We start from the raw sequence: 24,465 nt of genomic DNA on the forward strand, positions 1-24,465 counted from the left end.
GAGACTGATTCTGTGGGCAGTTCTTGCCACATCCCCTTATATGTTTCTGTCCACTTATAGCAACTCCAGTCACAAGCATATTCTATACACACAATTAACATGGCCCATTTTGTCGAGCCCATAGCTTCCAGCCACCTTTGCTTTTCTGACAGTTTTTGGGTCCTGCTTTTGCCAAGTTTGTGTCTTGAGAGGAATCGATTCCGCAGGCTCTTCGCACCACCTGCTTTCCTCTCTCCTGGGCTTTCTGTTGCCTGAATAGTTCCCATCCAAATGTTGCATAGGACTACAAGCTCTGGGTTTCAATACTTGGAGCCCCCCCCCCACCCTTTTACCAAAACAAGTCAACAATTAAAGCAGACCTCTCGATTCATGCTATCTGAAAGCATTGGGAGAGAATGATAATAAATTAACATCACCCAATATTAAAATAACATTTTCTTATATAAAATATTGTGGGAAGTTTAGTTTTATTGTAGAAATTTGTAAATTAATTGCTGGCTCATGAGGGGTAATCAGTCAGGTGGGTCACTTGACTGGTCTGATGCTGACTGTACTAGCTGCTGATCCGTCGTTAAGAGCTGAGCTGGTGCGGGGAGAAGCTGCAGGGTTAATGGTTTCCTTCACATATTAGGTCTTAGACCTCAGAGTCTCTCTAGTTGAAACTTATCTCAGAATTGTTTTAGCGCTGAAGGAGGTCCATCATGCTTGCACCAGCTCTCCAAATGATTGAATGCTTTGGTTGAACCTGCCTCTACTAAACTCTCAGGTAGTGTATTCCAGACTCAACCACTTGCTGTGTGAAAATGTTTCTTCTCATGTAATTTTTGCTTCTTTTGCCAATTAGCTTAAATCTGTGGCCTCTTGTTCTTGATCCTTTCATGAGTGGGAACAGTTGCTCCCTATCTACTTTGTCCAGACCCCTCATGATTTTGAATACCTCTATCAAATTTCCTCTCAGCCTTCTCTTCTTCAAGAAAACAAGTCCCGAGTTTTCAGGCGAGCTCCTTGAAACTGGGCTGCAGACCCCAACCTTCCCTGCTCAACAATAGGTCACAACCAAGGATTCACATCTGAGTATGAGATGGAGTGGCTTATTAACAAACCACTTAGCACAGCACAAAAGAACCTTCAGAGAAAATTGAAAGAGGTTTAGATATAGACAAATAATTTTTTGCCGTGGGCACGTAACCTCTTGCTGTATGGTAACTCTGGACTCCCTTGTTCATCCTCAAAATTAACTTTGGCACCAAATATTGCAGTGCAGCAACATTTTTTCAGCTTTTATGCCGGTGATGCAGCATTTAAAGGGACAGGATTATGTAGCCTCATCGTTATGACACTGGACTAGCAATCCAAAGGTCATGAGTTCAAATCCTGGATTACAAGTTCTTCATTTAAATTCAATAAAGATTGTAATTTGTGGGCCAGTACCAGCCAGATAAAGTGGCATTTTACCCCAGAAATCCAGCTCGGTCACTAATGACCTTCAGGAAAGGAAACCTTCCAACCCTGTCCAGTCTGTCTTAAAGTGTGCATACAGCATTAGCCTATGGTTGCCTCTTGATGTTCTCCTTGGGGTGGGTATTTAATCTTGCCTTTCCATGTCCCAGAGCAAATAATGAAAGAAGTCAGCATTAGAGGCTGATGCAGATATTCTAATCTGAGATGAGAAATAAGATAGCTGTAAAATTGTAGAATCTGATTTATGAAGGTTAGTCAGCCTCATCCTAAATTTTTAGTTAAAGCTTAAACTATGCACAGTATTATCTCTAACTTCCAATGAGGCGTCACAAGATCCATGAAATAATTTCTTAAAACTTAAAGTTTGTAACCATATACTAAAACTTAATTTGATTCTTTCAAAACTATTTCATTGTGGTTTTGGAACAGGGCTGCACAAATCCTTTGGGGATGGGAGTACTGGTCGAGTATCCTTTATCCAAAACCCTTAGGGCTGATTGCGTTTCGGTGTTCAGATATTTTCGGTTTTCGGATCTAACTTATATACGGTAGGGCCTACTTGTATTACAATAGCCTAGGCTAGCTATAGTCTACAAATACTAGGTGGTTTCTCCATTTGCCAACTCCCGCACACTCTACTTCTTACCTGTTAACACATATTACACCTGTAATGTAACATTTTATTGCTTTATTAAAATACAAATTAACTGCATAGCCATTCAAAATTAATGTTCAGTATTTGGATGTGTTCGGTTTTCGGATGTATGGATAAAAAATATTCAACCTGTTTAGGAATTGCTAGGTGAAAAAAGACCAAGGGCCACCCAGTTTCCCTTAGTTTTGATTCCTCTCCAGTCTTTATCACTTTACATATACCTGCACTTCTTTATGTAAATATAATTCAGGACAGTAGTTTTCTGTTAACTGCAAGTCTGATTTCAAGTTTTTTTAAATTCTGCACTGACTTATTTAGGGGTGGTGTTGTGACTTATGCTTCCGACTATGGAACTTCAACAGAGCAGGTATCAGGAATTTTCTGCTCACAATTGTGGGAGGCTCGTACCTGAATACTCTATGTACACTATAGGGCCAGAGCTCTACTGCAGAGATGTGAACCATGAAATTACTCCTTATGTGATGAGTTTGCCATAATGAAAACTGCTCATCAATTCGGTTGACTGTGACTTATGTTGCTATATTCTCAAACACTTTGTTTTTTTACCTTGAGGAAGGTGCATTAAGTGAAAAATACTTTTTATGGATCCTCGTAAGAGCTGTGGCTATAGCCTCAGGAAATGTTGAATGTTGTCATGATTTGCAATATGAAGTGAATTTACTAACAGCTTGGTGCAAAGTGAAAGGTGATAGAATATCTAGGACTTTGATAAAATTTGTATAGATTAGAGTACAGTAACCCACCAACGCTTGGGTTTTAATCCTATTTCTCTCAATTTTAATCACTTTAGCTGCATTAGTTGACATACGCAATGCATAGTTTTCCTTAACTGTAACAGTATCTCTATTAGAATCAGCAATCTCTGAATTAAAAGGCCATGGGAACAAGATCCACCCTTAGACTTATTGTAGAACTGCAGCATAGGAGTCCATCCAGCCCATCGTGCCTGTGTTGGCTCTCTAAACGAGCCACCAATTATTTCCATGCCCTGCTCTTTCCCTATAACTTTCCTTTTTAAGTAGAGATCCAATTCCCTTTTAGAAGTTACTATTGAATTTGCTCTCACCATCCTTTCATGCAATATATTCTAGGTCATTGCAACTCGTTTCCTTTCAAAACATTCTCCCTGGTTCCCCCTGGCATTTTTGCTAATTATTTTAAATCTGTGTCCTCTCCTTGGCAACTCTCCTTACTTTACCAAACTCAACATAATTTTGAACATCTCTATTTAATCTTCCCTTAACCTCTGCTCTGAGGAGAACAATACCAGTTTCTCTAATCTCTCCAGATAATCGAAACCCATCTTACTTATGAAGCCACATTCCCGGAGTGTCATCATGAGGGATTTTTCTTTCACTCTGGAATATTTAGTTTTGTTTCCCTGTGCTGCTTTTAAACTGGCATCACCTCACTGAGATACACACTAGCAAAATTGCATGGAATAGTCATTGTAATGATGTATCATTACAGTTGTAATCTCTGTTGGGGGCTTTTAGGCTCTCAGTTTAGGCAAGAAAAAGCTATTGCAGAAATGTGTTATTGCTGTTTTCCATGTATGATGGAGTGAGTGCATTTACGCCACATTTAGTGCCCATACCAAGTGGTTTCGGCTCTGCACCAACATTGAACTTGTGCACTGCAAATCTCGTGTTCAGGCCTGAATTGACTTTGATGTCAGGATTTAAGGCACATTTACACTATGGCTACAGTGTTTGTGTGGAGCGAATGCACTGTTCACCAATACCACAATTATAGTGTAAATACACTTTAAGTGCACAGCTGTGGACATTTTAACTTTGTAATGGCTTGTTAAAACTGTAATATAATTGCATGTCTTCTGTTTATTCTGGATGAGATGAACATCTCTCTTGGGACAAGTTGCAGATTAAAATGTGCCTGTTATTTGCAGTTTTCATTTCACTGCAGATATGGAAGTATAGTGTTTCACATTGGTTGTATATGATCTGATATTAGATAAATATATTCTGACTATTTAAAGATCAAACAATATGAAATGACTAACTGTTCTGTGAAGGTTTTGAAAATTTGGCATAAAATATTCTGAGGCAGGTTGCAGTCCCTTTCAAAGCAATGCGTTCAATAATCATTCTTCTTTAAAAGAAAGGGGCTGGTCAAATATTAACATGTTGGTCTCCCAGCTCTTGCTTATGAAACCACATGCCCTGAATGTTATCATTAGAGATTCTTATCTGTCGCAAGCACCTGGGATCACCAGCAGAACAGCAGAGTGGTCCCAGGTGGCCACCTGCTTGACCAACTGCTCCGACACAACTTCAAGTGGTTGATGAGGTATTTGAGAGCCGTTGAATTGGATCGTTAACAGCACTGCTGATTGTGACTGCTGGAACATACTGCAAGCAAGCCCCGGTTCCCCGCAGAAGATACAGAATGAGAGTCATGCAATACAGCACGTTGTAAAATACTCGGGTATTTGAGTGTGGTGCTCAGCAAGGAGTAGGGGGGAAATAAAAGCACACTGACAGCAGACACTAGACGGGCATCCAGGATATTGCATCATTTCTGATTTTTTGACATCTTGGACTCTGCGTTATGGCTGTGATGGACTGTTAGAATGGTTTTTTATCATAATAGCATTGAAGCTATGTTTGGATGGAGCTTTTACAGGAGAAAATCAGGCTGCTGAATTTGTTCCCTGATGTCTATTAGCAGTGGCCCAGGGCTATGCTGAAATTTATATCCCATTTGTATTGTTGCAGCCCAAAAGAAGAATTTACAGAGGATGACAAGTGTATTTTGAGTAGGTATGTTGATGACTCAGATATATCACATGATCCTTTTGTGTGTTTTTTCCCTCTACAGTGCTGTTCAAATCTTACTGAAATGAAGGGTGTAAACTGTGAATAATTTACTGCTTCATTGCAGAGCTCCGTACAGGTAGCACTGCTCTTGCAGTCCTTATCTTATTCTAGCAGTGTGCTGGTAAACAAAGCCCTAATGTGCTGCTCCTGAGAATCGGTCTGCATGTTGCAGTCGGAGCTTCTCTTGAATAAGGTGGCACTGTTGTTGAGTTAGCACGATAGAAACCACATCCTATGCTTTAGGGGAGACAAAGGATTTGGGAAAAGAGAATGCCTTTCAGCTCTGTTCCATGAAATACAGCAATGGAAAACATTAGCTTAAGAGCAGTGCCAGAATTATTCACGTGTTCTAAGCAGCAGCCACTGTGAGCACTCTTATCTGGTATGGAGCTCATAGCTGGAAGTCTATTTTGGAAATGCTTGTCGCTGGTATGATAGTACCTTTATAACAACATGCCATTGAAATGGAAAACCAGCAACCCCACTAACTGGAAATTCCCAGTTTCTGTGCTTAAGCCGTCTAGGACAACAACGCTGACTCCAGCATACATGTGAGTTTGCAGATGCCAGTTTGCTAAAATGCTGTGTGATTTTTACATGTCAGTACTCTGGTAATGTGGAATATTCATTAATGTACTTTCTAGCATTAATTACTGAGCTGATGTTTCAGGACTGACAGCTAAAATGTATTAGATTGTATGTACTGCATGCACTTAATACTTTTTTGTGAGGATTTATGCTGCCGTTTACCATTTAAGGTTAAGGCTGAGTGCACTAAATGGCTGCATTTGAAGCGTGCTGCATTGTGCAGTATCTGACACTTGATCATTTATTGCAATGATGCCTCAGTCTTATTGTTATCAGCCTAAATCCCTGCACTCAAATTTTTTTTCATTTTTTTTACTTTACCTCTGCATGCCAGCAGGTGTCCTGGTTTAATTGCTGAATCCTTTTTTATCCTTGCTCATCTTCTGACACGTTGTGCAATGCTGTTTTGGCATGTGTGTACGCAAGGATAAGAGTTAAAGCACCTGAGTGAGTTTCCATTAAACACTTTTCAGTTTGAAAAATGGTTATGTTATAAAGGTGGTTGGATGTACAGCTTGTTAAAATCAATTTTTTAAAAAAAAATACCAAAATTATTTGTGTATGTAAGGGTAAATGTGTCATGGGGTCACGACTGAGTGTCAGGTAATGCTTTGTCATGTCCTGGCTCAGATTTCTTTTCTGGCTTTTAATATGAAGGCTGAGAGTTCCGCATGCTGAATTTAGATAAAGTATTATGTTTTAGCCTTAGTTTAGATAATGTGGCCAGCTTTGCAGGCATTAGGTGTCTAATTTATAAGTTTTGTGCTTTGATACGATTTGATATAGGTTAGCTTGTGTTAACTTAAACTGCATAGTTGACTTGCAACAAATTGCCTTTATTAGCTCCTTTCAATGTTTAAGGAAAAGTCTCTGACTTCTGTGCACGATTTTTGTAATTAGGCTTTTGCCCAATACATTTATTCTTTTTCTCTAATTTATGCAAGAATTTATTGATTCAGACATGTCTGTAATTCTATGTGGGTATTTGTAAGCTGGACTGACTTTCTTCTTGGACAGTTTAGAACTACTGTAATTTTTAGTGTAGGTATTTCTGAATATACTTAGAATTTTGGGGTTTAACTGATGTTGCCTTGCAAAAAAAAATTGGCATCTGTGTGCATTTCAGCAACACTGTTAAGGCCCTGCAAGGCAAAAATCAGAAGCTATAAAATGTTGTGTGGTTCGTATTTTTCTCAATCCTGCCAGATGTCATGACAGTGCAGCTCCGTGCAACTTGCTTAGTGTCTATGACACCACTTCCATTTGCCTCTCTCCCTCCAATGATCCAATCAGGACGCACAGGTTTCCGGAAAGAAAAAAACATTGCGTTGAGTGCCATGGACATCAATACAGCAATTATTAGCTCCTCAGGCCACGTTGACAGGAACGTGCAGAACCATCTGGAGGAACAGCACCTCATCTTCCGACTAGGCACTTTACAGCCTTCTGGACTGAATATTGAGTTCAACAATTTTAGATCATGAACTCTCTCCTCCATCCCCAACCCCTTTCCGATCCCCCGTTTTTTCCAATAATTTATATAGATTTTTCTTTTCCCACCTATTTCCATTATTTTTAAATGTATTTCCATCCATTGTTTTATCTCTGCCTTTTAGCCTATTTCGATCCCTTCCCCTCCACTCCACCCCCACTAGGGCTATGTGTACCTTTGTTATCACATTCCTTAGATAATATCACCAGCTTCAACATCTCTTTGTCCTTTTGTCTATGACATCTTTTGGCAACCTCCACCTATCACTGGCCCTCTGTCCAGCTCTACCTGTCCCACCCCCCCCCCCTTTAAACCAGCTTATATTTCACCTCTTTTCTATTTTTCCCTAGTTCTGTTGAAGAGTCATATGGACTCGAAATGTTAACTGTGTTCCTCTCCGCAGATGCTGTCAGACCTGCTGAGTTTTTCCAGGTATTTTTGTTTTTGTTTTGGATTTCCAGCATCTGCAGTTTTTTGCTTTTATATAAATAGTGTTTTGTTGTGTAAGGGTATCAAGAAATCTGGATCAAAAGCAGGTAATTGAATCTAAGATTTAGATCAATCATGACCTAATTGAATGGTGGTAGAAACCAAGGGACTCAATTTCCTCCTGTTCCCATGTAAGAGATGTGGCAACAATAAATCAACTGTACACTAGATATTATAATTGTACATTTAAAGTACAGTCTCCTTGATGTATTACAACAAAATCTTCAGGTCCGTACACTCTCCCTCTATTAATGCTCCAAAACCCTACTACCAAATTTACTCATATAGCATAGAATTCACTACCAAGGGCCGATTTAATCAATGCTAAAAGCAGTGGCAAATAGATGTTCATTTTTAGATTTGAGTGATTTGGACTAATTACTGTAACGCCTAAGGAAGTCATCTCTTTGCTTCTTCATCTCTGTTGCATTGCAAAGCCCATCAGACCCTTTATGCGGAATGACAATTAATTTGCTGGGATCACTGTACTTACATGTCCCCTTCGAGAGTAATCAAGGCTGACAATCTAGAGCAGTCTGAGATGTCGCCTTGCAGATGAGATGTTAAACCAAGGCCCCATCTACTTGCTCAGGTGGATCTAAAAGACCCTATGACAGTAGTTAGAAGAAGAGCAGCAGGGAGTTACCCTTGTGCGCTGGCCAATGTTAATCTCTCAATGAACTTCACAAAAAACAAATTATCTGGACATTATCACATTGCTGTTTGTGGAAGTTGGCTGTGCGCATATTAGTATTTCCTACACTTCAAAAAGTACTTCACTGGCTGTGAAGCACTTTGAGACATCCAGTGGTCATAAAAAGTGCTATCTAAATTCAAGTGTTTCTTTTCTCTTATTATTCACCTATTACTGTCCTTGCCTTGATAGTGCAGTAATTTAGTCACAAAGGCATGCATTTGTTTTATGAGGTTCTTGATTGGTACAAGTCCTCCAGGGTGTCTGCATCAACTGCTTACAGCATCCAGTAAACCAAAGATGCTAAGATTGGTTATACCTTGGTTTCTAAACTATCAATTTCTTTGCAGTCGCTTTATCTTCATTCATTAAATAAGTGGAACTTTCCTTATCTGTTTTTGATGAGTCACATTCCCTTGCAACATTATTTTTTAATTTTCTAAGTAATTCAAAACCTAATTTTCTGTTCATCGCAGCTGTAATATTTCTCTAATTCTTCTACTCTTTTATCATTAGAATCATGTCCTTTTTCCAGTCAAAGCTTGCCTCAAAATTTAGTGAAAGTGATGAACAACTACTTTTTAAATTTTGTACTGTTCTTAATAATGCTTGATTAATGTGCTTTACAAAACTGTGTTTGCAACAATAAATTGCATTTAGATAGCACCTTTGACATAAAATAAATTCCCATGGTGTTTCACAGAGCTGTAATCAGTCTAAAATGAACACCAAGCCAAAGAAGATGATATTAGAAGGGAAGCCTTTGATAAGCAGTTCCAAAAGATAGGGTTAATGGCGCACCTTAAAGGAGTAGAGGTGGAAAAACAGAAGGTGTATGACTTCAATCATCCATGCTCCAGTTATCTGCATACCTGATTCTGCATGGTAACTTTTGCAGGAATTGGGATCATGTTAGGAGAGCAGTAGCAGTTATGGATGTTAGCCAGTATTGCAAGGGATACAAGCTCTGTTATGATCAGGCAGCGAAAACAATCTTACACTGAACTCAAGTCAGTAAAGTAAACCCACTGACAGTGAGTTTTCCTCTTGGGCATATCAGGCTTGAACCATTTAGTCACCTTGCTACTGAGGATCTTCATTTAATCTTCCAAAGGCAACATATGACACTGGAGTATTTTTAACTTCTGTGTGGAAAACCCAGACATTTCCTGTAAGGGCCATTGGGAGTCCAGGCTGCCAGCGCTCAGATGAACAGCCATCTATGTTATTAAAAACAATGCCATATTGAGAGCAAGTGTTACTGATCAAGTTCATTGGCCTGTAGGATGGAGGATAAATGATGTTCAAGCCACATACTACACTTATTTTCCTGAGGAAATATTTCATTGTGTTAGTTGTTTAGCTATGTATAAAACTATTACAAACATATGCACTTGTCAGATTTTCTCAGTATAGAAATATACCTGTCTCCAGGCCTCCAAAAGCAGCATTGACACAGTTTTTCAGAGTGACCCCTCTCATTGTCCTACTTTCGCTATGTCAATATCAGGCAAGGTAGCCTGGTATAGTACCACACTGAGAAGGTCTGAGATGACAGCACTGTATATCAGCATATCAGGCATGTGGTATCCTGGATACAGTAAGGAGCTGCGAGATGTGGATGAGTAGATTATTTGTGGTCACTTCAAGAAGGTTAAATATTTTGATAAGGGAACCAACAAAAGGGAAAAACATACTTGACCTCATCCTCACCAACCTGCCTGCCTCAGATGCATCTGTCCATGACAGCATCGGTAGGAGTGACCACCGCACAGTCGTTGTGGAGACGATGTCCCGTCTTCATATTGGGGATACTCTTTGTGTTGTGTGGCACTACCATTGTGCTAAATGGGATAGATTTCAAACAGATCTAGCAACTCAAGACTAGGCATCCATGAGGCATTGGGGGCCATCAGCAGCAGTAGAATTGTACTCAAACACAATATGTAACCTCATGGCCCAGCATATCCCCCACTCTACTATTGCCATCAAGCCAGGGGAGCAACCCTGGTTCAGTGAAGATTGCAGGAGGGCATGCCAGGAGCAGCACTAGGCATACCTAAAAATGAGGTGTCAACCTGGTGAAGCTATAACACGGGACTACTTGCATGCCGAACAGCATAAGCAGCAAGTGATAGACAGGGCTAAGCGATCCCACAACCAACGGATCAGATCGAAGCTCTGCAGTCCTGCCACATCCAGTTGTGAATGATAGTGGACAATTAAACAGCTCACTGGAGGAGGGGGCTCCACAACTATCCCCATCCTCAATGATGGAGAAGCTCAGCACATCAGTGCAAAAGATAAGGCTGAAGCATTGGCTTCAATCTTCAGCCAGAAGTGCTGAGTGAATGATCCATCTCTGACTCCTCTGGAGGTCCCCATCATCACAGATGCCAGTCTTCAGCCAATTCAATTCACTCCACTTGATATCAAGAAACGCTTGAAGTCACTGGATAGTGCAAAGTTTATGGGCCCTGACAATATTCCGGCAATAGTAATGAAGATTTGTGCTCCAGAACTTGCCGCGCCCCTAGCCAAGCTGTTCCAGTACAGCTACAACACTGCATCTACCCGGCTATGTGAAAAATTGCCCAGGTATGTCCTTTACACAAAAAGCAGGACAAATCGAGCCAAGCCAATGACCACCCCATCAGTCTACTTTCCATCATCAGTAATGGAAGCGGTCATCAATAGTGCTACCAAGCAGCACTTGGTTAGCAATTGCCTGCTCACTGATGCCCAGTTTGGGTTCTGCCCCGGCCACTCAGCTCCTGACTTCATTACAGCCTTGGCTCAAACATGGACAAAAGTGTTGAACCCCTGAGATGAGGTAAGAGTGACTGCCCTTGACATCAAGGCTGCATTTGACCGAGTTTAGCATCAAGGAGCCCTAGCAAAACTAGAGTCAATGGGCATCAGGGAGAAAACTGTCCACTATTTAGAGTCATACCTAGCACAAAGGAAGATGGTTGTGGCTGTTGGAGGTCAATCATCTCAGCTCCAGGACATCATTGCAGCAGTTCCTCAGGGTAGTGTCCTTGGCCCAACCATCTTCAGCTGCTTCATCAATGACCTTCCATCCATCATAAGGTCAGAAGTGGGGATGTTTGCTGATGATTGCACAATGTTCAGCACCATTCGCGACTCCTCAGATCCTGAAGTAGTCCATGTCCAAATGCAAGACCCGGACAATATCCAGGCTTGGGCTGACAAGTGGCAAGTAACATTCGCCTCACACAAGTGCAAAAGGCAATGACCATCTCGAGCAGGAGAGAATCTAACCATCTCCACTTGATGTTCAGTGGCATTACCATCACTGAATCCCCCAATATCAACATCCTGAGGGGTTACCATTGACCAGAAGCTGAACTGGACTAGCCATATAAATACAGTGGCTGCAAGAGCAGGTCAGTGGCTAGGAATCCTGTGACGAATAACTCACCTCCTGACTCCCCAAAGCCTGTCCACCATCTACAAGGCACAAGTCAGGAGTATGATGGAATACTCCCCACTGGATGAGTGCAGCTCCCACAACACTCAAGAAGCTTGACACCATCCAGGACAAAGCAACCCGCTTGATTGGCACCACATCCACAAACATTCACTCCCTCCACCACCGACGCGCAGTAGCAACAGTGTGTACCATCTACAAGAATCTACCACTGCAGGAATTCACCAAGGCTTCTTAGACAGCACTTTCCAAATCCACGTCCACTACCTTCTAGAAGGACAAGGGCAACAGACAGATGGGAACACCACGACCTGGAAGTTTCCCTCCAAGTCACTCACCATCCTGACTTGGAAATATATTGCCGTTCCTCCACTGTCGCTGGGTCAAAATCCTGGAACTCCCTAACAGCACTGTGGGTGCACCTACACCACATGGACTGCAGCGGTTCAAGAAGGCAGCTCACCACCACTTTCTCAAAGGCAATTAGCGATGGACAATAAAAATGGTGGCTCAGCCAGCGAAGCCCACATCTTATGAATGAATAAAAAAAATGAAAACACGCAATGAGGATAAAAAATAGTTTGCAAGTTAATTTGGGCAACATTAGCGGACAAAATATTTAGTAAATTCATCTGGAATATACTGTAGTAGAAGAATTTCATATGAGTAACTTGTTTGTGCATTAATATTGGCATCAGTAGTTTCTATCTTCCTCTTTTAAAATAGCCAGTGCTTCTATCAGGTGTACAGGATGGTAACTGAGTCACTTCATCTCTCAATGAGACAAGGAAACTTGGCCCCTTACTACTTGCCTCAGGAAATGTTTTTCTCATAGAAAAGCAAAACAAAACTGGTAGCTCCCCTGCTCATTTGGTAGTAAAATCCCCAGTGTCCGGTTGATATCAGGAATGAGATCAAACAAGGTGAATATTTGATATTTGTTGAAAAGACCTTCAGAGCAAAGCTCTCAGCCATTGCCACAGCAAATGTAACCAAATCACAGCAAAGTCAAACAGAGGATGAAAGAGCTTGAAAGAGGAGAACAGGGAGATTCCTGGTTGGCAATAGGAAAATGTTTGAGGGGCCAGAGGATAAAGGGAGACATTATAGCAGCAAGCCAAATGAGGTGGGGACATTCAGGGGCTCACTTACTGGAGAGTGCAATTTATTTCCTTCTGTCATTGAGCAAAGCTATAGGACATCATCAAAAAGAAAAAGCTTTGTTTTGTACAGAGCATCGCTACGTTTTTAAGACATTCCAAGATGTTTTGTGCACTGTAACTGTTGCTCTGTAGGTAAACATAACAACCTGCCCGTTTTCAGCTATCACACCAGCCTTTAAAATGGAAAGATGCTGGAATATCTGCAAATTTCTATTATCCTCCAGCAGGATTCCCTGCATTATTGAAGTGGATAATTAAGTTTCGACAACATCTTGAGCTAGATGCGATAAATATCAAATGTTGTAATTCTATAAATACAATGTCCACTTGACTATTGTAATAGAGAGATGCTTTCATGCATTTCATATCAGTTTGCATAATGCACATTTTTTCTGAGAAATGAAGTGGCAGCTTTCACATTTATAAAATGTGCACTCAATCTTGGTACCATAATGATTTTCCCTTTGCAACCCAGAACCAATTTCCCACTTGTAGAGGTTGAATGTTCGCTCTCTAGGATTGCTGCAGTTCACTCTCTAGGATTGTATAGTAGCCCCAATTCTTTTATTACTTTGTGGATTTCAAGCTCAAGCTCGATACCACCAAAAGTAATGCGCTGAGGAGTCTCTCTGATGGCCCATATGTTGTCAGAACCTGGTATGCACTTGTTGTTGTCTAGCTAGCGGATATCTGACAAATCATCATGAATGATTTGCTTCAATTCATTCTGAGACTTACAAGAGTTTCTCTCAGACTTGACCCTACATTGTTCACTCTATGGGCCACTGCAGTTGTGGCAATGTTTGAATTACTTTTTATGCTACATTCTGTTGCACCTATTCTAGAGTCCAGGGCATTGGCTTTTGAGTACTCTTGCCTGACATTAATGGTACGCTGATGTCCTCAAAACGTGACCAATAGCCTTCCCACTCATTTACTACTGATAATGTAAGATATTTGGGTAGCCAAAGCGTCTGCTTGTTTCTGGTTTGGCGCCTTTTAATATGGAAATGGGAGTCCTATGAAGGGACCCTCATTGCCAATTGAGACAGGAACAGATTGGAAAATGCGCATTGGGTGATGGAAAAATAGTGAGGTAGGTTTTTAATCTTTTTTTTTGGTCACAGGGGGATAAAGGGGAGAGGAGCAATGGTGTGGGTTGTAGAAGGTGGGATCAGGAACATCCCAGAGGAGCAGAGGGAAGGGGCAGGAGTATCCCAGATGAGCAGAGAGGAGGGGCAGTTGTGTCGCAGAGGGGAGGGGGCAGTTGTGTCGCAGAGGGGAGGGGGCAGTTGTGTCGCAGAGGGGAGGGGGCAGTTGTGTCGCAGAGGGGAGGGGGCAGTTGTGTCGCAGAGGGGAGGGGGCAGTTGTGTCGCAGAGGGGAGGGGGCAGTTGTGTCGCAGAGGGGAGGGGGCAGTTGTGTCGCAGAGGGGAGGGGGCAGTTGTGTCGCAGAGGGGAGGGGGCAGTTGTATCGCAGAGGGGAGGGGGCAGTTGTGTCGCAGAGGGGAGGGGGCAGTTGTGTCGCAGAGGGGAGGGGGCAGTTGTGTCGCAGAGGGGAGGGGGCAGTTGTGTCGCAGAGGGGAGGGGGCAGGAGTGTCGCAGAGGGGAGGGGGCAGGAGTGTCCCAGAGGGGAGGGGGCAGGAGTGTCCCAGAAGAACTGAGGGGAGGGGGCAGGAGTGTCACATAGGAGCTGAGGGGAGGAGCAGGAGTATCCCAGAGGAGCAGAGGGAAGGTGTAGGAGTGTCGCAGAGGGGAGGGGGCAGTTATGTCCCAGAGGAGCAGAGAGGAGGGGGCAGAAGTGTCCCAGAGGAGCTGAGGGGAGGGGCAGGAGTATCCCAGAGGAGCAGAGGGGAGGGGGCAGGGGTGTCCCAGAGGAACTGAGGGGAGGGGCAGCAGTGTCCCAGAGGAATTGAGGGGAGGGCAGGAGTGTCACAAAGGAGCTGAGGGGAGGGGCAGGAGTATCCCAGAGGAGCAGAGGGGAGGGGTAGGAGTGTCACAGAGGGGAGGGGGCAGTTGTGTTCCAGAGGAGCAGAGGGGAGGGGGCAGGAGTGTCCCAGAGGAGCTGAGGGGAGGGGCAGGAGTATCCCAGAGGAGCAGAGGGGAGGGGTAGGAGTGTCACAGAGGGGAGGGGGCAGTTGTGTTCCAGAGGAGCAGAGGGGAGGGGGCAGGAGTGTCCCAGAGTAACTGAGAGGAGGGGCAGGAGTGTTACAAAGGAGCTGATGGGAGGGGCAGGAGTATCCCAGAGAAGCAGAGGGGAGGGGTAGGAGTGTCACAGAGGGGAGGGGGCAGTTCTGTTCTAGAGGAGCAGAGGGGAGGGGCAGAAGTGTCACAAAGGAGCTGAGGGGAGGGGCATGAGTGTCGCAGAGCAGCAGAGTGGAGGGGCAGGATTGTCAGAGAGGAGCAGAGGGGAGGGGCAGGAGTGTCCCAGAGGAGCAGAGGGGAGGGGCCAGAGTGCTACAGCGAGGGCGGAAGGGAGGAGAACATGAATGTCCCACAGAAATATAGGGGGGGGACATTGTGGGGGTGGGGGTGGAACAGGAGCAGCCCAAAAAAAATTCCTCTCGGGCCTGGAAACATAATGTGTGCTGCTGCTATCTGGGGACCACATTTCCCTCCTCGAATGTGACCCTGACCTGGCCAGTTACCTTGCAGCTCCAGCCTAATTTTTGAGTTTTCAATCTGGTGAGCTGTGTTGGAATGCCTGAACGGCACCCTGCAGCTCGCGTTTTCTCCACCAGATTGGACAGCCAACCAGAAGTGAAAATCTATCCCAGTCCTCAGAATCTATTCAATTCTTGCTTATCTCAACTGGAGGTACGAGATGTTTCTATCGAATTGGTTAGAGCAAATCGAACTGGTGTTTTTGAGCAACATGCAATTCTCACTGTGCTGACTAGAATTTGAGTTTCTGCATGGTGTTGGTAGAAGTGGTGTTCTTTCTTTTTGTGAAGAAAGGAAAATGCTTGAGCCCCACCAACTTCATAGTCACAGCATTATAGATAAATACAGTTATACATTAAAAAAAGGATGAGCTATTGCTAATTTGAGTTCTTAATGAATTGGAGTGTGAACATTTTCAGATAATTATAATTCCTGGAAAATGCACCCTCCATTTCCTTGCCCCACCATTGGCAGCCGTGCCTTCAGTTGTCTTCGGCCTCAGCCCTGGAATTCCTTCTCTGCATCTCTTCACCTCTCCACCTCTTCCATTTAAGATGCTCCCTGTAACTTTGGCCAAATATTTGGTCACCTGTCCAAATATCTCTTTGTGGCTCAGTGTCAAAAGCTGTCTGATTGCACTTATTTGAAGCAGCTTGGGATGTTGTACTTTGTTGAAGTTACTATGTGAAGCAGATTGGAATGATGTACTTTGTTGAAGATTTAATGAGAAGCAGCTTGGGATGTTGTACTTCGTTGAAGATGCTATGTGAAGCAACTTGAGATGTTGTACTTTGTTGAAGATGCTATTTAAACCCCCATGTTGGAAAAAAAGACACAACTTTGATTTATTTGGTCACCATCTGCCAGTAGGCTTAATTATAAAGGTACAGAATTAAAGAGTTGTTGGTTAAACAACCTGGAATCGCTATGTAAGGAAAAGTGAATTTGCTAATTGGTCACTGTCAAACAGTAACCAAATTAGTGAGTAATAATAAAAGCTTACACCGAACACTGCAAATTTGTTCATTTTCTACAAGGCAATGTGTTGTGTATATCATTATCTGAACTTACGGACAACTTCTCTGCATGCTGTCCTACTGTCCAGGGCAGAGGCCCTTTTCTTGGTTGCTACTACTGCTTGAACATAAGAAACAGGAGCAGAAATAGACCTGGTCACTCCAGAGCAGAAATAGATCATTTGGCCGTCCAATCATGGCTGACACCCTTTTTGTGCCTATTTCCTGATTTTTAAAAGCCTTTCTCCCAAACCTACAGATAAAAACTAGTTGTATTTCGGAGTAACTAGGCATGTTGGTGATTGGTTGGTCTCTGCGAGGAAAATTCCCCATCAGTTCCAATGAAAGGTCACCCTGCTGAAACATTAAGTCTCTTTTTCTCTACAGATGCTGTCTGACCTGATGAGGTTTCCAGCATTTTCAGCTTTAATTTTACATTTTAATCACTTCTTATGCCCCTGTGGGTCCACAACCCAACAATGTGTTCTCTTAAGAAGCTAACCACTTTACGATAAGCATTTGCTCAATGGCTGAAACCCAAGTTCTTACCATGTTGAAATGACCAGAGAATCCTGAACCATGGCACAATGATTTATTAATACATTAGTAACTTGCTGTGCTGAGTGACAAGCCCTGAAGTAATCGATTACTGGAGACCTTCCTTGTGCTATTAGGGTTGCCAAACCTCCAGGACTAAAAGCACCTCTGGAGAAAAATGAAAGGGGAGTTATTTAAAAAAATGATTTTGACCACTTGAGTTTATTATTTATTTTTTAACAAGTTGGAGATGGTAGGGTGGAGGCTGTTCAGGAATCTTCCATTTAGGTTATAAATTCTGTTCATTTCCATTTGACATAGGAAGGCGGGACACTGTGATAGTGAACATGTCGGGCAGCCAGTGGCAGGGTGGTTGTAGGCGGGAGGGACATTGATGATACTTCCAGAAATATGTCCAACCGCAGAGTCACAGAACTGTTACAGCGCTGAAAGAGGCCATTCAGCCCATCATGTCTGCACCAGTTCTCCAAATGAGCGATTCCCTTAATACTATTCTCTGAGGGAGCTTGTGTAAGTGATGGTGAAATGCAACCCCCTCCCCCCCCGCGCCCAAACTTGTTCACTTTTGCTCAGGGCTAATGTCTGTAATTTCCATAAGAAATAGGAGTTGGCCATTCAGCCCATCGAGCCTGCTCTGCCACTCCATGTGATCATGGCTAAACTTCTCCCTCAGCTCCCCTTTCCTGCCCTTATCCCTTGATTCTCTTAGTGCCCAAAAACTTATTGATTTGAGTTTTGAATATACTCATCAACTGAGCATCCACAACCCTCTGAAGTAGAGAGTTCCTAAGGTTTACAACTCTCTGTGCGAAGAAATTTCTCCTAATCTGAGTCCTGAATGGCTGACTCTTTAGCTGAGGTTATGATCCCTATTTCTAGACAATCCAGCCTTTCAGCATCGACCCTGTAGAATTTCATACATTTCAATGAGATCACCTCTCATTCTGAACTCCAGAAAGCACAGGACCAATTTACTCAATCTCTCCTTATATGGCAACCTTCTCATCCCAGGAATCACTCTATTGAACCTTCATTCTACCACCTCTAAGGCAAGGATAGCCTCCTTGGGTAAGGATAGGTTCGGTTGCTGCAGTGCTAGCAGGCTAACTCGGCATGAGTTACAATATTTTATAAAACTGCTGCAGCAAGCGAAAGAGCATTTGAAATTCAAATGATAGATTTGAAGGCACAAACGCCATCATACTGTGTGCAGATGTAACATCTGAGACATTGCTTGATTGCTTAATGGTATTGTACAGCACAGTAATTTGGGAAATAAGGAAATCAAATTGCATCATCTATAAAACAGATGTGAAAGTTCTAGAAATTGCACTTTTTTCATTACATAAATGGGCTTTGCACCTGCAATAATCATCGAGAAAAAAATCCTTGACAGCTTTTAAGATGGAATTCTCTTTTCAAGGTGTTCCGTGGTATATGGTAGAGATTGCACTAGGCGCTGAAGAACAGGGGAGCTTATTAACACTCATCTGAACTAATTCAGGCTTTTATTAATTAAAAACATTGTTTTGTCCTGGAAAAAGCAGACCCGCTTATTAAAAAAAACTTAAGCAGAAAAACAAAACTGCAGGGTTTTGTATATACAGGTCGGATGTTCAAAAACCGGAATTGTCCAAAAACCAGGCATTTGTCTGTCGGGAGATCTGGCTGCTGCTCCCGGAACAGAATAAACAGTTCTTGGGCTGATCCCAGAGACCATAAGACGTAGGAGCAGAATTTGGCCCATTGAGTCTGCTCCACCATGGCTGATCTGATAATCAACTCCACTTTCCTGCCTTGTCCCCATAACCCTTGATTCCCTTACTGATTAAAAATCTGTCTATCTCAGCCTTTAATATACTTAACAACCCAGTCTTTACAGCCCTCTGCGGTAAAAAATTCCGCAGATTGACTACCCTCTGAGAAGAAATTTCTCCTCATCTCTGTTTTAAATGGGCGCCCCCTTTCTCTGAGATTATGCCCTCTGCTCCTAGATTCTTCCATAAGGGGAAACAACCTCTCAGCATCTACCCAGTCAAGCCCCTTAAGGATCTTATATGTTTCAATAAGGTCACCTCTCATTCTTCTAAAGCAGCGAGAGATGTGCACACCAAAGACCTGAGTCCATTGCTGCGCTCTACGAACTAGCTCCCCCTGGCCTTCCCTATTCTCTGGGCACAAAGCTGCTTGTTCCACCAGTGGCTAATCCAAAATCCAGGAAAATCTAAAATCCTTCACGGTCTCAGCCCCGAGGGTGCCGAATTTTGGACATTGGACCTGTATATATTTTGTTTAAAATTGTCGGAGCAGCTTTGTTTAGGGGAGGAAGTGTCAAAGTGGAAAGGGCATTCATCACTTCAGAATTCTATTTCAGTGGCCTTTAGGTTTATGTTAATTTGATGGTGCCATTCAAAGTTAATGTGATTTTAAAACATTTAAATATGCTTGCCTAAATGCAACAGGAACCTTTAAATAAATATGGAATACAAATAGAATCCTAGATGTTTATGGTACAAGGAAGGCAGTTTGTCTTTTTGCATGCTTTGCAAAAAGCATAGCTCCTATCTTCTTCAGTATTTATCTGTTTTGCTCTTAAGTTCTGCATTGCTATTTTTCAGCATTAAAAGTTTTATCTCAACAAAACTTCCCTTTGTATAGTCCCAATGGATCTAACAAATCAAAAATGGTCGCAGGGCCAGGAAGAGAGAGAATGGATTAACAATCAAACATAACAATTCACAATGTATAACCAGTCGAAGAGCAAGGTGTGACTGTGGCTTCTGTGTTAATGGAGTTGTACATTTTGTTATTATAGTATTTGCAAGCAGCTACATTGTCAGATTTTTTGCAATAGTTTATGGTCTTGGCAGCTTTTCCTTCAGAACAGTCACAAGTCCTGAACTGTTGACTCTGTTTCTCTCACCACAAGACCTGAGTATTTCCAGCATTTTCTGCTTTTATTTCAGATTTCCAGCATCTGCAGTATTTTCGCTTTTGTATTCCCATTGTTGGAATGCTGATGTAAAGCACAGCACTGGCTTTTATTGAGAACAGCCTTCTCCTGTATTTGAGGCCCCCTTCCCCGGCACCCCACCATTCTCCTCTGCTTGAGCATGTAATGTAGGCTGACATTTCATTGTGGTCTTGGAGGTACCATGATGTGCTAAACCGAAGTCCCACCTACCTATGAAGGTGCATGTAAAAGATCCTATGACACTATTCAAAGAAGAGTAGGGAGTTCTTCCAGTGCCTTGTCCAGCAGTCTTGCCTCATCTAACATCAGGTTTGGGATAGCGGAGAAGATTGTTAGGTACGAGTTAGATATAAGCTTTTGTTTTTGCCTCCCGTTGCAAAATTATTGTCGGAATTTAAACGGGCACTGAGGCAGAGAGGCCCCACTTGCTCTGCAGCCAGAGGAAGGTTGTTAAAGATTCCAAATTGAAGCATGAACACAGTACTTAGAATAGGAAATATTAGCACTGGCTTGTATGTGGGAAAGCAAACCTGCAAAGTAAGTTTAGCCTGTTGAAGGATGGAATAGAATTATTTACTTTCCTCATTATTCAGAGTGACATGACTTAAATTGTATTTATCTACAAGAATGCATTATGTTCATTCAAATATGTGATATTAACCAGTTTGTGAATTACAATTTGTATTCGTATAGTTAGGGCAGCAGTTATAGTTCAATATCAAGGTTAACAATCCATTCAACGGCTTCAGCTGATGCAGTCAGTGTGAATGGTTGTGATGCCACCGGGAATGGATCTCTCAGGACAGGAGTTCAGTACTATGGGCGACGGTCTGACTTGGATGGCCACAGTCACAGATTGAGCCATTCCTCACGTTCCACTTATGGCACAAGTGGGAATGTCTTCCCTGGCCTGTCCTCAAACAGTCGAGGAATGTATAGATTTTCCATGGAAAATAGAAATCTGAGACTTCACCACTTGGGTCCGTTACCAGGTTGTGGTTGAGGTTTGCATTTAACTAGGGGGTAAGCAATTGAGAGGCGGTGATGTCATCAGTTTGACGGTGTGGAGTGTGTTCCAGTTGGGACGATGGAATTTCAGGCATGAGGTTTTTTTAAGGTCGTTTTTAGTGAAAAGAAAATTTGGCCCAGGCAATGTCACCTTAAGGACAATTTTCTGCATTCCACGGACATTTTGCCAGGTAGAAGACTTGGTGTAGATTGTTGGTTTCATAATCACCTACCAAGTGATGGATTAAAGAAATGACTAAACTCAAGAATGGGTTTGCAGTGGATTTTTTTCATTTGCTCTTGAGCAACAATGGCAGGGAGAGTTTTATTGCAATTCCCTATTTAAGCTGAGGGCCCTTAGAGTCAGCCAAGTGGTGTGACTGCAGGCGCATATTTGGCCAGGCCAGATTGGGATGGCTGATTCCCTTCCTTGAAGTGCATTAGTTAGTCATTTGGGTTTTTTTTAAAACAACAATCATACTTCTTCAGTAATCCCATTCACACTTGTGATAATAAAAAAGAAGCGAATACTATATTGAATTGTTTGGAAACTGATGCCCTGGTTCCTCTCATCCTCCAATCTTGAAGCTTACTGCTGCATTTCACATTAAGTTGATGTTTTCTCTCCTTTGTTTCCACATCATAAGCAATCCAATTAGTGTAGTGTAAAACTGCCTTTCACTTCGGGAAAGTTGATCTTCAAAATTCATGCTTCATTTACATTGAAAATTTAATCAGTTCACCTAGGGTCCCGTAGGAGCTGATTTTTGCGGTCAACATTTTAAGCCATGAAGCAAAAGTAAAAATTCATTTAATAATGGAATTTAATCGATCAAAACTGCCCAATGCAGTAAAAAGACTTGTATCGGTATAGCTACTTTTGTGACATCCGGATGCCCCAAAGCACTTAATAGCTACTGAAGTACTGCTGAAGTGAAGTCCCTATTGTAACATAAGAAATACAGCAGCCATTTTGCGCACAGCAAGCTCCCACAAACAGCAATGAAATATGACCAGACGATCTGTTTTAGGTATTGGCTGAGGAATAAATATGGGCCAAGACATCAGGGAGAGCTTCCCTACCCATCTTTGAAATAGTGCCTTGGAACCTTTTACATCTACCTACGAAAGCAGACAAAGCCTCGGTTTAATATCAGATCCGAAAGAGATCAATTCTGACAGTGTAAAGACAACACTGCATGGGAACGTCCACCTAAATTAAATGCTCAAGTTTCTGAAGTGGGACTTGGACCCAGAAGCTTCAGATTCAGATGACTGTGCTACCTATTGAGCCAAGGTTGATGCATGACCAAAACTTTAGAACAGTAGTGTTCAAAATTGAAGCCTGTCAACGTAATGCTCATAACATATAAGATGACTGGAACAAATGGTGCTAAACAGTAGTAGCCAAAATAATGTTTAATCATTGTATTGCTGACTGGGCTTGTTTCAAAAGCACTAACAGTGGTATGTGTAATAGCTTGGAGCTTTTGAAGATGTTATCAATTAGTGTTACCCCATTACTTCCACACAGTGCTATATTGGACAGCATTTTTCTGGTGGTTGTGTCAAGAATTTTACATGGCAGTAAGCACAGCCTACGCAGAATGGAACTGGTGAACTTATCTAGGATCTTATCATTTCACAGAACAAAAAATACACTTGCTCCATTGAGCAGGAAACATCTCTGCATTTAAGCCCTCAATTTCTATTGAGGGGGATTTCCATTCATCTGTAGGAAAAGTTGACGAGCAACTCATGATGAAGTGGGGAGCACTTTCCAAACCACTTAATGAGACAATCTCCCTGCACTGCGCATTCACTCTCCAGAGTTGAGACACAAGCAGATTATAGCCCACTTCTTGTGTTGTTTTGGCACACTGACCATGGAGGTTCGCAAGACCAGCAGAGGTTGGGGAGGAAAGAATTCCCTCAGACTTTTATTCCCCTTCCAAAGGGCAGCCCTGGTCACCATTTGGCACTTCACTAGATGTGAGATCAGAAACTCAACAGAAGAAGGATTGTATGCATAAACCCACAGTTAACAGCAGTCTGTGGCATTGAGCACCGATGTGCTGACCACCCTGACAGTGAGCTGTATCCACCCTCAGCATTAACTTCTCAACATCGTAAGTGGCCATTCCTCTCAGTGTGCTCGGGAGATCTTGCCACTCCATTTGTTGCACTGCTTCAAAGTAGTTAATTGTACATGAAATGTTTTGGATGTTTCGAAGGGAAGTAATAAGATACTATATAAATGCAAACTTTTTTATTATAGCTAACTTATGAAATTCCTCGTTAAAAATAATGTTAAAACAATCCTTAAAATTAATCCTAATGCCACATGATTATCGGAATATATTGTTCAGGACAGGGAATCGGATATTTATATACACTCTATCTAGATAAAATAAAACTCTATCTATTGTCCTTCACATTGGCTGTGCTCTGAATGGATGTGTGCCATTAATGTTACAGATTACAAAGCTAGAGTTAGAATATCTATGAATAAAGTGGCTGGCTGTTGTCTTACACTGCAACAAATAAAACCACGATGATTATTAACTGAATATTTTTCCTATTATAAATTCAAAATAGGTATGTGTCATTTTGTGTTAAAGCCAGTTAATGAGCAGTAAGACAAATATTTAGCTATATTTATCACCGTGTATTAATAAGCAGCACAAGGTGATAAAGGCTGCATCTTGGTTGTAACAGTAGCCTTTAGAATGAGATGTTAAACTGAGACTGTCTGTGTTCAAGTGGACATCAAAGATCAAAGAGCATGCAGTTGTCCCAGTATTCCTCCTCCAACTATTTCCATTAAAACACATGACTTGTTCACTCAGATTCATTTGCTGGTTGTGGGATCTTGCAGTGTGAAAATTAGCTGCTGCTTTGATCAATGATGACACTTCAAATATAATTTATTGAATATTGAGTGCTTTGACATGTCCTGAGGATGCCCTCCGCTGATCAATAAACGTACCTTCTTTCGAGTAGTCGGATTATCTACGATTTAAAGAATTATCATGTGCTCCTCTTGAGCAGTCATATTAACCATAGTCATATGGCTTTTGCAGTTAGTGCTACTTCCTAGGGATTGTATTTGGAAATAGTTACTGTATAATCTTTCAAATGTTCAGGACAATTCTAAGCAATCTCATTGGACAATCTGAATATTGGTGTTTCTTTCTAGGAATCTCATTGGATAATAGTGATCTTGTGAACTTGAAATGTTTGTGCTGTTTTCTAGTGAGTTTAGTGATTAGGCCAATAACTGACTGATTGTTTTGGATTTGATTGACAATGCTGCTGGAGTAGGGATTTTTCAGATTTATGAATTGTTGCTAGGTGATGAATGAGTGAGCTGGGAGGAGCCAGCAGGAC

At 42.1% G+C, this 24,465-nt stretch overlaps 1 protein-coding gene across 3 annotated transcripts in view; it reads left to right on the forward strand.

Annotated features, from left to right (window-relative positions):
- The window catches only part of klhl13 (kelch-like family member 13), a 219,399-nt gene that overhangs the window by 119,299 nt on the left and 75,635 nt on the right, over positions 1-24,465 (forward strand). Inside the window, exon 1 of one of the 3 annotated variants that reach the window (XM_078546952.1) lies at positions 5,381-5,528. The exons of the other annotated variants lie outside the window; for them this stretch is intronic. Coding sequence (XP_078403078.1) covers positions 5,431-5,528 — 98 coding nt within the window. The 5' untranslated portion in view covers positions 5,381-5,430. Of the gene's footprint in view, positions 1-5,380; positions 5,529-24,465 lie in introns of those variants that run through there. 3 annotated transcript variants of the gene reach the window in all.

This window comes from Cetorhinus maximus, chromosome 8 (assembly GCF_964194155.1).
Source record: "Cetorhinus maximus chromosome 8, sCetMax3.hap1.1, whole genome shotgun sequence".
NCBI lineage: Eukaryota > Metazoa > Chordata > Chondrichthyes > Lamniformes > Cetorhinidae > Cetorhinus > Cetorhinus maximus.